The 13,383-nt window shown below is 46.9% G+C and overlaps 2 protein-coding genes across 5 annotated transcripts; one reads left to right on the forward strand and one right to left on the reverse strand.

Moving 5' to 3' along the window:
- Positions 1–730: 730 nt before the first annotated feature.
- LOC135388412 (uncharacterized) lies at positions 731–4,320 on the forward strand. 4 transcript variants are annotated; one of them, XM_064617969.1, is made up of 6 exons: positions 731–2,791; positions 2,912–2,950; positions 3,090–3,119; positions 3,302–3,364; positions 3,676–3,744; positions 3,995–4,320. In XM_064617969.1, exons 2-6 carry the CDS (start codon positions 2,922–2,924, stop codon positions 4,032–4,034), a joined length of 231 nt encoding a protein of 76 aa, XP_064474039.1. In that variant the 5' UTR covers positions 731–2,791; positions 2,912–2,921; the 3' UTR covers positions 4,035–4,320. The 4 variants fall into 2 exon arrangements, 2 of the variants coding, with proteins under 2 accessions (XP_064474039.1, XP_064474038.1); XR_010421350.1 differs by having other exon boundaries at positions 4,050–4,320.
- On the reverse strand, positions 4,129–11,617 carry LOC135388411 (uncharacterized). Its single transcript, XM_064617967.1, has 4 exons — positions 8,476–11,617; positions 8,265–8,389; positions 7,940–8,145; positions 4,129–7,768 (listed from the first exon to the last, which is right to left on the reverse strand). Exons 2-4 carry the CDS (start codon positions 8,273–8,275, stop codon positions 6,972–6,974), a joined length of 1,014 nt encoding a protein of 337 aa, XP_064474037.1. The 5' UTR covers positions 8,276–8,389; positions 8,476–11,617; the 3' UTR covers positions 4,129–6,971.
- Positions 11,618–13,383: the final 1,766 nt, after the last annotated feature.

Raw genomic sequence — 13,383 nt, forward strand, 5'->3', positions numbered from 1 at the left:
GTCAGTTCTTATTCCATTCTGCCGCTTAGCATAGCGCCACACCTGTGGCATATACGCAGCACTTTGGCAGGTACAACTTTTGGTTTTCACGTTTCTGATCCCTATCTTTCTTGTTCAGGTATAAGCACTCAACCCATCTGCTTCAGAATAGCATCTCCATGGATACAGTAGAATGGATAAGCCAATCAGAGTGGTTGGAGAATCATCTTTCGGCATAGCAGCTGTGCAAGTTCCTTTGTGACGGGTCAACAAGGCGCCTACACAAGCAGCAAAGGGATATGGACATGTTCTCTTTCATGCCGGATCTCTGAATGTGTGTGCCTGTGCAGCCAGTATACTGTTGTTCTACTGTGAAATCTGCCACGTGATACATCAGCTGTCAGTGAATGCAAAGTTGCTTCGGCATATCATTTGAACTTCAGAAACAACGCGCATGTCTAGTTCGTGTTTAGCACAGATACAGCAGACTGCATATGTGTTATTTGGAAGTATCTATCCCGAAAAATAAAGCACCTTGTGTAATAGAAACAGAACTTCCGCGTTTTATTTATTTCACTCGAGGCGAACGAAAATCCACAACCACCCAGAACCGCCAAAGCGGGGGAGAGGGAGAGAACAGATGAGAGAGGGAAAGCATCGCCAGCGTCACGGGTCACCCAGGGAGACAAAAAAGGCTGTAGCGGTGACGACGACGACGGTGGCGCGTGGCGCTCTGCCCTTCACGCGCCGATATTCTGAGCACCCTGTCTTGTCTGCAGCGGGACTCTTCCCCGCAGCGCTGCCGAATAAAGTATCATGTCACTGCCACAAACTGGTGACCCGGACTTGAACCGTGCTTCTCAGCCTTCCGCCGGCGATCACGTTTCTCCGCCGCCCGGCCCCCAGCCCTCTACTTCCTACGATTCCACTATCTCAGCGGCATCGCAGGCACACGTTCGCCTCCCACCTTTCTGGGCCCATGACCCCGTCCTCTGGTTTGTCCAGGTCGACAACTACTTTTCCATGCGGCGAATAACGTCGGATACGAGCAAGTATCAGTACCTAGTGGAAAGCTTACCTCCGTCGGCCGCCGCCGAAGTTCGCGATATCTTGCTCGCCCCCCCACCCAGCGATGCTTATACAGCACTCAAGGATGCCCTCATTACGCGGCTGATGACGTCCGAGCAGCGCCGCATTCAGCAACTCCTTTCTTGCGACGACCTTGGCGACCGTAAGCCCACGCAGCTGCTTCGCCACCTGCAATACCTTCTTGGTGATAAGGCTGCCACCATCGACTCCGCAATTCTGAGAGAAATTTTTCTACAGCGTCTCCCCGGCGATTTCTTTCCAGCCACTGATCGACCTCCGCCAGATTACACAACCTATGCTCTTCGCCTCAGGACGCTGATGAACAGTCTTTCTCCTACTCCGACCCGCGCTGCTGAACCAAAGTCTCCGTTCGTGCCTCCAGACCTCGATACTGCCACACGTGTATTCCTGCGGCACGACGCAGTGTGCAAGCCGTTGCAGCCCCCCTACGACGGCCCCTTCAGAGTTTTGTCACGCTCCGACAGCCCCTTCACGGTGCAGCTCCCCAATCGGCAGGAAGTTGTCGCCAAAGCCCGCCTGAAACTCGCTTATCTCGAGTCCGACACAACGCCTGCCCCTCCTGCACCTGCGTCGCTCAGCACACCGCCCCCACCACCACGACGGCACCAGCCCCGTGGACGCCATGTACACTGGGCGCTTCCGCTTTCCCGAGAAGGGGGCCCATTGTAGCGGTGACGACGACGACGGTGGTGCGCTCTGCCCCTCACGCGCCGATATTCTGAGCACCCTGTCTTGTCTGCAGCGGGACTCTTCCCCGCAGCGCTGCCGAATAAAGTATCATGTCACTGCCACAAGGCAAAGCAAAAAAGCTACTCAACCGTCGTCCAACGATTGGCCCAAGGCTAGAGGTCACGTGAGTTTTTCCCGACAATAGAAATATACTACTCGTTTATTCCCCTGGTTGAGCCATGTCCAACTTTTTCCGTGCCGTGACCCCGCCTACGCTCGGTCGCCCAATGAGCGCTGCGTATGAAACCTACTGTGTTTAGCCATGGGAGAAAAATGCTGCTGGCAACCATGCGAGCAATGAAAACAAACAAGTGAGAAAAAAATGGCGACGTCAGGCGTGGACGCAAAACAGCTGATCGAATTAGTTAGAAAATTTCCCTATTTGTATGACTTATCGCACCCACACTTCAAAGATACACAGAGAAAAGAAAGCACTTGGAGATCCATTGCGGAGAGGTTTGGCGTAACAGGCAAGTGTTGTTGTTGCAGTAGTTTTTTTAACGAGATTCACTTATGTCTTGTGGTGCCGTAGGGGACGCGGTAATGAAAAAATGGGTAAACCTGAGGGATAGGTACCGCAAACTTAAAAAAGACCGTGACGGCAAGCTCCAGAGTGGCGCGGCGGCCGTTCCTCGAGTGTCGTGGAAGTTCTACACTATCTTGGTGCGTGCGTGGGTATCCCCAGTTTCTCATGGTATGATCAGTGATTTGAGCAAGAGGTCCCCGAGCTTGAGGCACGCGCTCGGAAACAATTGCCGCAGCTACTTATCTCTGCGATCTGCTTTGAACTTTTGACAAGTCGTACACAGAGCGCGCGCCTCTAGAGCGGTCCGAGGCCACCAGTTGAACATGACATAAGATTGAGACCTCACCCATTTCGCTTGTGCATCATACAATAATGTCTTACTTTTATATAAAGCCCTGTATCGAACCTCGGCATTGAGGAGCCGGAACCATCATTGGCACTATTGGAGTAAGCTTGTTGAAATTTCGCTATTACATTTGACGTTCTTGCTGCCTTCTGATGAACTGCAAACACAGTGACGGGCAACAAGGAAGTTGTGAAAGTGACTGGATTACTATCATTTTCTAGGGAGAGCATCATGCAGTCACAACGAAGTGAACCACATATGTAAGATCCTGCTTTTTTCTCCTAGAAATGCTCAGCTTATCGAAACAGATGACAGTAATGAAGTGCTTTGCAGCTTTTGGGGCAGAAATCTGCCGTGATGAATAGTACAGCTTTGACACATCAGTTACGTATATTTCAGCATACTGGATGAAGACGAACTTACCCTTAGGTAAGTACTCAAGCTTACGTTCACTCGTTTGAGACTGCGCACTAAAGCTACTGTCGCCCTGTACACAACAGCATGAAATGTAGCAGAGATGAGTTTTCATTGGTTAACTTTTCCTACTGTGCAGTCCCATTTTTCTGTGCAAAAGGTATATTGTAGCTAATTGCATTTGCTCTGTTTCGCAGCCCAGGGTTTGTTGGGCACCCCGCTTCAACAGAAGCAAGTGGTGAACCAGAGAGAAGTGACGAGTAAGTACTTCATCTTTGGTCTGTTAATTTGGGTAGCCATAGGAAAATTCGCTGCAGCACAAGAATCAGAACAAAAGTTACATGGAACGACACAAACACCTGCAGACTCTCAAGTGATGTCTTACTACATCAAACACAGAAGCGTATACGAAGAGGGGAGTCAAGTCCTGTAGATCACATAAACAAAATGCAGAAACCGACACTGAAGATTTTTGTTTAATTTGCTTAATTTTGGGGGATCAGCATGTCTATAGAGACATCACCTGAAAAGTTACCTTCGCGTGTGCTTACGTTTTTCATTAAATACCCAGTCGGAGCACGTCAGACTCCAGTGGACCTCCGAGGGCCATGGCAAGGTCCAAGGGTTCGAAGAAGCGGCCGTAAGTTCAATATTTTCCGTATCAACATCACACTGCATCCCAGCTTCTGTAGTGATAATAGGGTATGACTTTTTCGGTTTAAATGTGTGTTCGGGATTTGGGGGGAATATGGCCGTCAAGACTCACAGCAAAGCTGTTAGCTTGTTATGTTAAGCTAGTGTGCTTTAATTATTCATTATGTCTCCTTGCTGATGGTCTGTCTTCATACAATTGGATGTTATCAGGTGACATTTTTTTCCTTTCTTTTCAGTACATTAAACCTAAACATACACCTGCGCTTGACTTCATGACCACCTTCTTTCCAGGAACAGCAGTGATGACGGGTTGGCGGAGCTCCGCTCTGCCTCCCTGGACACCATGGACAAACTAGCAAAGAAACAAAAGGACCCAGACCGGATAGATTTATTTTTTAGTTATTTGGCAGCATCCGCAAAGGATCTCCCTCATCAGACACAAGACGTATTTTTGAATAGGTGCCAAGCACTTCTGTTTGAATTGCAAGGAGATACGAATAACTAAACAAAAATGTGTTCGGCAAATCAATGGTTTATGTGCAATAAATTGTGAGTCACGGCATACTGGCAGCAACATATGTGTTTGCTTGCTCTCCTAGAATTGTCCTCTTTGAACTGCTTCGTCCTGCCAGCGAAGTAATTGCAGAGGCTTTCCCTAACAGAACTTGCAGAAAGGCTGTACGTGTTGGAAGCAACCCTTCCAACATTGGAGAGGCTCGTCACATCATCACCGGTCTCTCTCCAACCTCCAGGCACAAGGCTTCCATCATCAGCTTGGCGATCGATGTAGCACGGCGGGCAGTAACGAGCTCTCCTTGTTGTTTCAGTCATCAGAAAGTTATGCAGCGCAACGCATGCCAGAACGTAACCATTAAAGGGACTATGAAACGATTTTTTTCTTCGTTTTGTTCGAAAGGGGACATTTTTCTGAGTCTAGAACCGAAATTTTACCTTCGTCGCGCGAGCGGATTTCTCGGGAGCGAATTTAAACGGAGCGGCGAAGGGAGGACAGCTAGCGCCGCGCCGTGGCGAGCTGCCGAGCGGAGACACAGCGGGCAGCTTGACGCGACCACGGCCGGCTCACCAACACGTCATCGTGACGTATTGCCGAGCCGAGGAATCCCGCCAGGAGCATGCGCCGTACGATCCTGCGTATGCGTTCATCGGGAGGATCGGGAGTGGAAATCTCCATGACGGCAGCTTTCGCGCGATCGTCGCATCCTGGTTTTCGTCGACATGCCGAGACGATGTTGGATAGTTGGTTGCCCCAATTTACGTCAATATTCGCCTGGTACCCAATGTTTAATGCTTATCAGTGACGAGACGGACAGCTTTTGACGCCACAAAGCAATCGGACCGCCGGAATGGAAAGACGATGCGGTGCCATCGACTAGCTGCTCGTGTTTGTAGCGGACATTTGCATGATCGAATTTACGAAGCGTACGCTGAACCTCTTCAACGTACTGGATAACGAGCTTAGTGTCGTCTGAATCAAGGTGTAGCACCATCACAATACCTGTCCACACCTGGGAAAGAACATCCACCTAAACGGCGCAAAGGTGTGAGTATTTTTCGTTATTGGAGCTGACAAAGGTCTCTCTGTCCGTGTGGTTCAAATACTGTCATAGATTTCAGGATTGTGTGAATGGGTTAATTCTCATCTGCGTGACTCTGAACCTTGCCGCCGCTTACGGCACAGAGAGAGTAAAAAAAAAAAAAGAAAGTAGAAGTTACCGAATCTAGTCCCTAAACGCAGGTGGTGCACTGTTGATAGAAGTACACTTCGTTCAGCATGATCTTAGAAACCATATTTCAACAGAATATTTATGTCATATGTTGAACATACGTATCCGTTCTTTTCGCTTTACTGACCTGTTTTCATGTTCACAGGTGACTTCCTCAGCGGAGCCTGAAACCACTTAGATGAGACAGCATGATCATTGTAACCCACTATTCAGAGCAGACAAATGCTGTGCACCCTCTTTCCAGATTCCTCTTTAATGCAGTGTCTTGTCTACCATTCGGGCTCTGTATATTGTTCACACCTTCGGAGGAGCCTGCATAGCGAGGACTCTATCCCGGTGGCAAATGGAACAGCTCTTTCACAAAGAAAGCAGATTTCCGCCAGAAGACCAACAAGCAGTTAACTTGAAATAGTACCAATTACTTGTCGTTTTTCTAATTGCAAAATACTGGTGCAATAATAATAAATATTGCAATAAAATAATAATAAAAATAATTGCAAAATACGTCAGTGCTGGGGTTTGCTTTTTTCCAGTTACACAACTGTTGACTTCAAGCTTACGTAACACAATAATAAAAGAGAGCAACAAATCGTCGCAGCAGCACGCACTGGCGAACTGGTGTCGTGAGATTGTGTCCCCGAGTCTTAGGGTTATGGATGTATTACACAGTATTGGAAACCTGGTTGAACAATAAATTTGTTAAACGACAAACACTTATCAGAAGTCAATACGATGTCAGAATACTCTTACAGAATACGCTACAGCTGAGTTTTTGCAGGCATGGTGGTTGGCAACGCTAAATGTTCAGATTTACGACGTGTTCAACATTGAATACAGAATACGTGACGTGCTCATCAATAAATTCTTGCATGAAACATAATCTGCCACCTGTAGAACAATAAATGCGGAGTAAATCAAAATCGCCTAAAGGCGCGAAGCTCCTTTGAATAATAACAATAATGATGTAAATGTAATGAGTTGAAACAAAGTAAAACAAAACATTAGACCATTAGGTCACCCAGTCTTTTACGATGATTCGTGCAAACAAATCGAGCTACAAAGGGGGCATCTTCCAAATATCACAGTCTCACTTCACAACGCACTTACTTTGTTGTCAGATTGCTAACATGTAAACATAACTGCAACTGACGTAAATATAACTGCAACGCCAAGCAACCACCAGACACTTTCCATTGGTGACGGCGGTACAACCAATATATGTTGCGGTGAATCGCTAGAGGCCCACGTAACTCGTCAGCAAAACTCTCAAAGCCACGGCGGTGCGTCAGTTCCTTGTTGTGAACGGCCGCAGATGAGACGACGAATACATTCGATGAACAAAGTACAGCTCACATGTCATACTTGCCAGTTCAACTGTAGCAAACGACTCACGTGCAAAAAGCTGTTCATTATAGCGTGTTATTTGAACGCCTCCAACCAAGAAAACGTAATGCTTCAACTTCAACCCTCAGACGCGACCAGAGACCTTGTGACCTTGTATGTGCGATTGGACGGCGGCAGTGGCGGCGGCGGCAGCCACAGCGCGAGCTCGCGGCATTACTTGCCATTGTGCAACACCGGTGACGTAACGGGGAACCGAAGTGCGGTCCGTATAGTTACACCATGGACAGGGAAATATGCGCGGGAGAGGATGAACGCGGAAGGGACATTTCCAGCGCGCGCTCCTCGCACAGTGGAGCGATTTCGTCCGAAAAAATATGTGGCATATTAGTTTCTCTGCGGGAAGAACAGTTTCCAGCGAAAAAAAGTATGGTGGTTCGGGAAATTTCATAGTCCCTTTAACGTTTCGTTCTGATGCCTTGAATGGGCGCCTTAAGATCCTCCATCGGCTGCACAATATTCCGAAGCTGTTTTCCACCACTCGCCTCGCACGTGACAGCCTCAGGTTAAACACCTTCTCTGGATGCTGGTCGGCTCTTCTTTTCGGGTAGGGTCTCATGAGATACGTACGAAGTGGAAAGGCTTCATCGCCAACAAACATGTACGGCAGCATGGTTCCATCGCTAAGGGGTGCCACTGACGGGAGCCCCAGAGTTGATGTCTCTAAGCGTCGTATTATGTCAGATTTTGCAAAAATGCCTCCGTCGCTCTCACTTCTGGGCGAGCCCATGCTGACGTATAAAAACTTGTATTCTGCATCAGCAATTGCCATCAGGACCTTGCTAAATGTACGCTTACAGTTGAAGTTGCTTCTCCCCGTCTTTCTGAGGCATTCAATGGTAACATGCTTGCCGTCTATGGCGCCTGCAATGTAAATATAGGGGCATACTACATGTTACTGGCTGTGTTGCAGCCTGTGCACAGTGAGTAAAGCAATAGCTGATTCCGAACAGGTTTTGGTGTTGGTGAAACATGCGAGTAACTTTTTTTTTTGCACATCTGTAAACAACAAAATCTAAACTTCGAAACACGTACCTATGCAGTCAGGGAAGTTCCAGCGCTGTTCGAACGTTGAAGCTAGTCCTTCCCGTTCTTCAGTGCTTTGGGGACATTTGACATAGGTGTCCTTCAGGCAATCCCAGATGGCTTTACAGGTCTCCGAGATTATCATGCTTGCCGTGGATCTTCCAACACGAAAAGCGTAAGAGATGCTGCTTTGGTGGTCCCCAATGGCAAGAAATCTGTGTTTAAATATATATACTTCATTGTGATGATCCTAATTTAGATAGTGCATAAAAATTGAGTGCAAACTGCTCTCACATTCTACCAGTAACAAACTAACGAGAAAAAGGAGAAAAACCTGATTGTCATTTCCAGGCGTGTTCTTGCAGGAATGGCAGATCTCCACCTTGTGTCCTGCTTGGTTATTGCGTTTCTGACGAAGTTGAGCAAGACCTCGAACGTCTGGTGTCCATACGTGTGAAGCTGGAATTCGAAATTTAAGCAGCTAGTAGCGGTTTGCACAGGTAGAACGCCGAACTACGATTTCCGAGACAATTATGTTTACATACTTGAAAAAAGTTTCGTGGTCTCGGGCTCGCATCCGTGGGATCAGTGTCGAGGAAGCGCCTTCAATATCTCGGCGACGGTGAATTTCGCGAACCCAGAACCTTCTGCGTTTGCGCTTCTTTTCTGCTTTTACCTTCTGGCTGAGGTAAAACAGCAAGAAAGTTCCCAGGAATAAAGATGAAGCACAATCACTCGCGTCGTTGCTACTATCCATTTTCACTTGTCGCAAGTGGAAAGCTCCCGCTCCCGCGCCGTCCGTGAGATCACGCGATCACGGCGAGACAAGTGTGAACAACCGCGTTCGGCAACGGCGACGGCAGCAGCACGCTGCCGTCGCCGTTGTCGTTCGCCGTTGTCGTATGTGTGAACGACGCTTTAAACTCGCGAGGTCAACCATGCACAATGGGGATTATTTCGGGAGTCGGAGGCGAACGGCGTGATAAGGACGGCGAGCGTGGCGCCATCTAGAATCGGGAAAATCGTGAATCGGAGTTGCTCCCCGACTGGTATGGCCTCTTAATCGAGGACGTTCAGTGCGCACTGGTGCAGTTTATCGAGGACGCTATAAATTTTGCTGCTGTGCGGAAATGGACTTAGACTTCCATGCGAAAAACGTGTTCTTCACACCTCTTGTGATTGTGTCAGAAGTGCTACAAAACATTGTAACAGAAAAAGCAAAAAAAAAAAAAAATTCACACTAACAAGTCATATGCTGCTCATCTAAGAGAAAATTTGAAGGTCGCGCTCGTCTATCATCAGGATAAGCCCGATTCAGACTGTTCACTGCGCAAAGGTGACTTGGCCCTACCTGCCACCATTGTTCAGCCATCAAAGTTGTGGATCACACTTTTTTTTTTTTGCATGGTAACCCTGAGTATGGTGTGTTACGTTGGAAAGGGGGATATGTCATGTTCCTGGACCCTGTAATTTCAGCTCAGTCGCACACCGAAAGACGATGCTTTACAGGACAGGGATATAGAGGGTGGTTTTTTAATGGAGACACATTTTTAACTAAAAAAAAACTATAAGGGCTATTGGCCATACTGTTTTCACTTCTATCATCTCTGGGCCAGCGGACGTTCTTGGACATCTGTTGCTCAACCGTCAAATGACTAAGTACCTAAAAACAGTTAATCAACTTTTTAATTATAAAAGCTACGAAGTTGTCCCAATGAGAACATCTGTTCGTTTCAGTGACCTGATATCGTAGCCGCACACAGAGCCCGTAGAGCACACGTACTTGCGAATTGTGAGGCGATGGTGAACCCAACAGAACTAGGAGCCATCTGCTCTTGCAAATGGTGTATAGGTGTCGTTCGTAAGCAAAATGTTTGTACACTTACAGGGACGGGTATCTGGCCTACCCGCAACTATTTCGGATGCCACATCACATGCTGTGGGATTACCAAATGTGCTTTTTAGCGCACCATCTACAAGTCAGACAGATTACGGTACAGTAGTTGCACATACTCAATGGTAGTTACTATAATATTTTTTGTACCTTGGGATCCTTTTTGTTTTTCTTTAGAACTGTACATTTAGCAGAGTGCAAAATATGTACCCTTGCTTTTACACTTGAATTTTTGCAGGCAAGCCGTCTGGTCGTTTGCAGTATGCCTGACAAACGTGTTGCCCAGTCGCCCCAGTCAGTGACTCTGGCTCGCAGTCAGGTTCGTTGCTTATGGCTTCATGGCCTTTTGTTCTCTAGCAAATTGAAACACGGGTACATGTGTGTGACCGAATATATTTCACTGCTATGCTTGGCAAATAGCCATTCATATTACCATATGTTCAGTTTAATTTTCAGGACAGGGGTGTGCAGTGCCATCACTATGCGCCTCTCCCAGCACCAGTCCAATTGCACTTTCGGCACATTATGCTTGCAGTGCACAGGTGAAATCACTGTTTACTATGTGACTTTTAGGGATCTTCTGTTCGCTTTAGCAAATTCATGCACAAGTGCATATGTGCCTTGCAATATGTCTCATTGACATTAACACATGTCTGTCTAATTTTCAGGATAGCGGACCTCCATCGCCTGCTGCACCATCCACTACTCCCAGCACTGGTCAAGATGGACATTCAGCATGTTCTCCTTGCACTGTACAAGTGAGAATCCCATTCATTACGGTGGAGCTGAAGTACTGATGGTATCCACTGACCATGTTTTACCAGGAAGAAGGCCCACCTGGCATGACAGTTTACAGTGGAAATAATGATCCTTCATTGCTGCTAGTGATGGCAACCGTTGGATGTCAGGTGAAAAATATTTACCATGCTAGGCTTAGCAGTTTTGCAGGGGCACCACACTTGCCACAAAGACATTCTGTTCTGAAAAGGTTATCGTTCCCACTAAGTGCATGGTTCTAACCTTTGACAACTATACACAGACAAGAACTCTATAGCTAGATAATGAATGAGAAGTGTCATCGCCAATTCTAATCTTTCACATAACCTGGGGCCTAGTAGTTTCGCTGAACTCTCCCTTTCAAACAGTGAGGTGTTGGATGCTTTCTTAACCCTCGTAAATTTCTGAAGCGTGGCCGTGCAGAAGAGCAACGTGCATGTGATGTTACGTAACATACATAATGTAGTACGGACACTGCTCAATTTAATCTTCATCTGGGCTGTGGGGTCCCTGTTCCGTCGGGCAAGATGGAGTGGATGATGAAGTCAAGTTCAGACTCCAGGTTCCTTAGGGAGCTGACCAGGACCATATGGACCCCCGACGATCTGCATAATCGCGGTATTACAGGGAAGCCTTGTCAAAGGCACCTGAAGGAGGGGACATATGGCAGACGTGCCCTCACACTGCAAGAGCTCGCAGCTCTCACAAGTAGGCAAGCAATTTGCCCTACACATGCTTTCCTGATTACACTGGCCTTGGTTGTGAGGGTTGCCCTTTTTTGGTGTCCATGTATTGGTAGCTTGTACCTTTCACTGCAACCGACATGAGCATCAGTGATTGCTTTGGTGTTGCCAGTTTTAAGAAAGTTTGGTTGACGAAGTGTACTTTCTCGTTCTCTGTAGACGCATTTGAGGTATACGTGGGCAAGACTGCGTGCCCAAAAGGGCTCACAGCCAGTCAGCGTCTAGCCAAGAGGAATAGGCTGCTGGCAGACTACCTCAAGAACTTGTAGATTTGATTTGATTTGATTCGGGTTTTATTGGCGCATCAGCTACAAAGGCCATAATGCGCCAAATACCACTGAAGACTAGTTAGTTAAAAGGTACGTGTGTAGGACTAAAATGCGAGTAACCGTGCATTAGTATTTAAAATCACAGATGCTTTAAAAACCCAGTATCTTTAAAAAACCTATACACGTTTTCAAAAGGAACAAAGCTGTCATCACCCAGCAGAAGCATTGGGTGGAGGGGCAAGAAGGTTCTATAAAAAGGAGCAAAATGATGTTGACGAAGATGTTGGTGCGCTGGACACGTGATGAGGATGTGAATGATCGAAAGCTGTTCCCCACAGTGGTTGCATTCCGGTGGGTCTTCTCCTCGAAGAAGATACCCATGCGTCAAGTATGTGTGTCCCAAACGAAGGCGAGAGGATAGCACTTCATATAGTCGACTGGACATACCAGGTGAACTGGAGCCTACACAGGGCTTGATACTGTGTAATTTATTATTGGTTTGCTGGTCCCAAGATGTCTGCCAGTCGTTATTAATGCATCTTTTTAGACATAGTTTGAGGTCTTGATATGGAATTTCGAAAGGGGTTATGTCACTTGTTAGAGCAGCCGTAGCAGCATGATCAGCTCGCTCATTGCCAGGTATCCCAACATGACTGGGTACCCAGCAGAAGAGTAGCTTATAGGCCCTATTAGCTATAATGCTTGCCAGGCTCCTTGCACGAGCAACTACCAGGTCGTTAGTGGAGTGTATGTTACAAATAGCCTGCAGAGAACTGAGAGAATCTGTGTATATTACTGGGGATCTTATGTGATTTTGTAGGATGTAGTTGAGGGCTAAAATTATTCCATACACTTCAGCACTAAAAATAGACATGGTGCTCTTTAGACGGTGTGGACGTGTAACTATTCCAGTAACCATAGCACATGAAACCCTGGTATTTGTTTTTGATCCATCAGTGTAGAATTCAATATGGCTGCCAAAGGTTCTCTTTAGGTGCTCGAATTCCTGTTTCAATACAATGCTTGGCGTATCACGTTTGTCGAATCTGGTCAGTGATTTATCACATTTTGGATAAGGTTGCCATGGTGAGATTTTTTTGCTGCACTCAAGGATCAATGAGTTATATTCTGAAAAGCCATAGTGCTCAATTTCCTGCGACATGCGCATACTAAATGGCAATACCGCTGAAGGTCTATTCAAAAAGAGTTGTTTATATTGTGTCTCTCTTATAGCAGGGATCGCCGGGTTTTGTGGGTAACCTCTAATCCTTAATGCATATGACGTACTCAGGTAGAACCGCCGTCTTTCGAGAGACCACTCATTGGCTTCTACGTAAAGATTCTCGACTGGCGAGGTCCGGAATGCTCCAAGGACCAGACGCAGTCCCAGGTGATGTACAGGGTCCAACATTTTCAGAGTAGAAGGTCGTGCTGACCCATACACCACACAACCGTAATCAAGTTTTGAAAGGACAGTGGAGACATAGATCCGGTGTAATGTATCGCGATCTGCGCCCCATGATCGGTGTGAGAGTACCTTTAAAATGTTCAAAGACTTAATGCATTTTTTCTTGAGGGTTTTCAGGTGAGCCGAGAAAGACAGTTTTTCGTCGAAAAGAAGACCGAGGAATTTGTGTTCAGGTTTCACGCTTATACTTTGGTTGCACATAGAAAGGGTGGGCTCTGGGAACGTTCCCCGAACCTTCGAGAAACGAACACAAACTGTCTTGTCGGGAGAGAATTTGAAGCCATTTTCCTGAGACCATCTAA

This window comes from Ornithodoros turicata, chromosome 3 (assembly GCF_037126465.1).
Source record: "Ornithodoros turicata isolate Travis chromosome 3, ASM3712646v1, whole genome shotgun sequence".
NCBI lineage: Eukaryota > Metazoa > Arthropoda > Arachnida > Ixodida > Argasidae > Ornithodoros > Ornithodoros turicata.

What these genes read in the sequence shown, in the direction of transcription:
- LOC135388411 (XM_064617967.1), bottom strand. An exon ending in GAACTTCCCTGACTGCATAG is followed by an intron (nt 7,769 to 7,939) that starts GTACGTGTTTCG and finishes TTTACATTGCAG; the next exon opens with GCGCCATAGACGGCAAGCAT.
- LOC135388412 (XM_064617968.1), top strand. Translation starts at nt 2,922, where the DNA reads ATGCAGTCACAACGAAGTGAACCACATAT. An exon ending in CAACGAAGTGAACCACATAT is followed by an intron (nt 2,951 to 3,089) that starts GTAAGATCCTGC and finishes CGTATATTTCAG; the next exon opens with CATACTGGATGAAGACGAAC. An exon ending in GAAGACGAACTTACCCTTAG is followed by an intron (nt 3,120 to 3,301) that starts GTAAGTACTCAA and finishes TCTGTTTCGCAG; the next exon opens with CCCAGGGTTTGTTGGGCACC.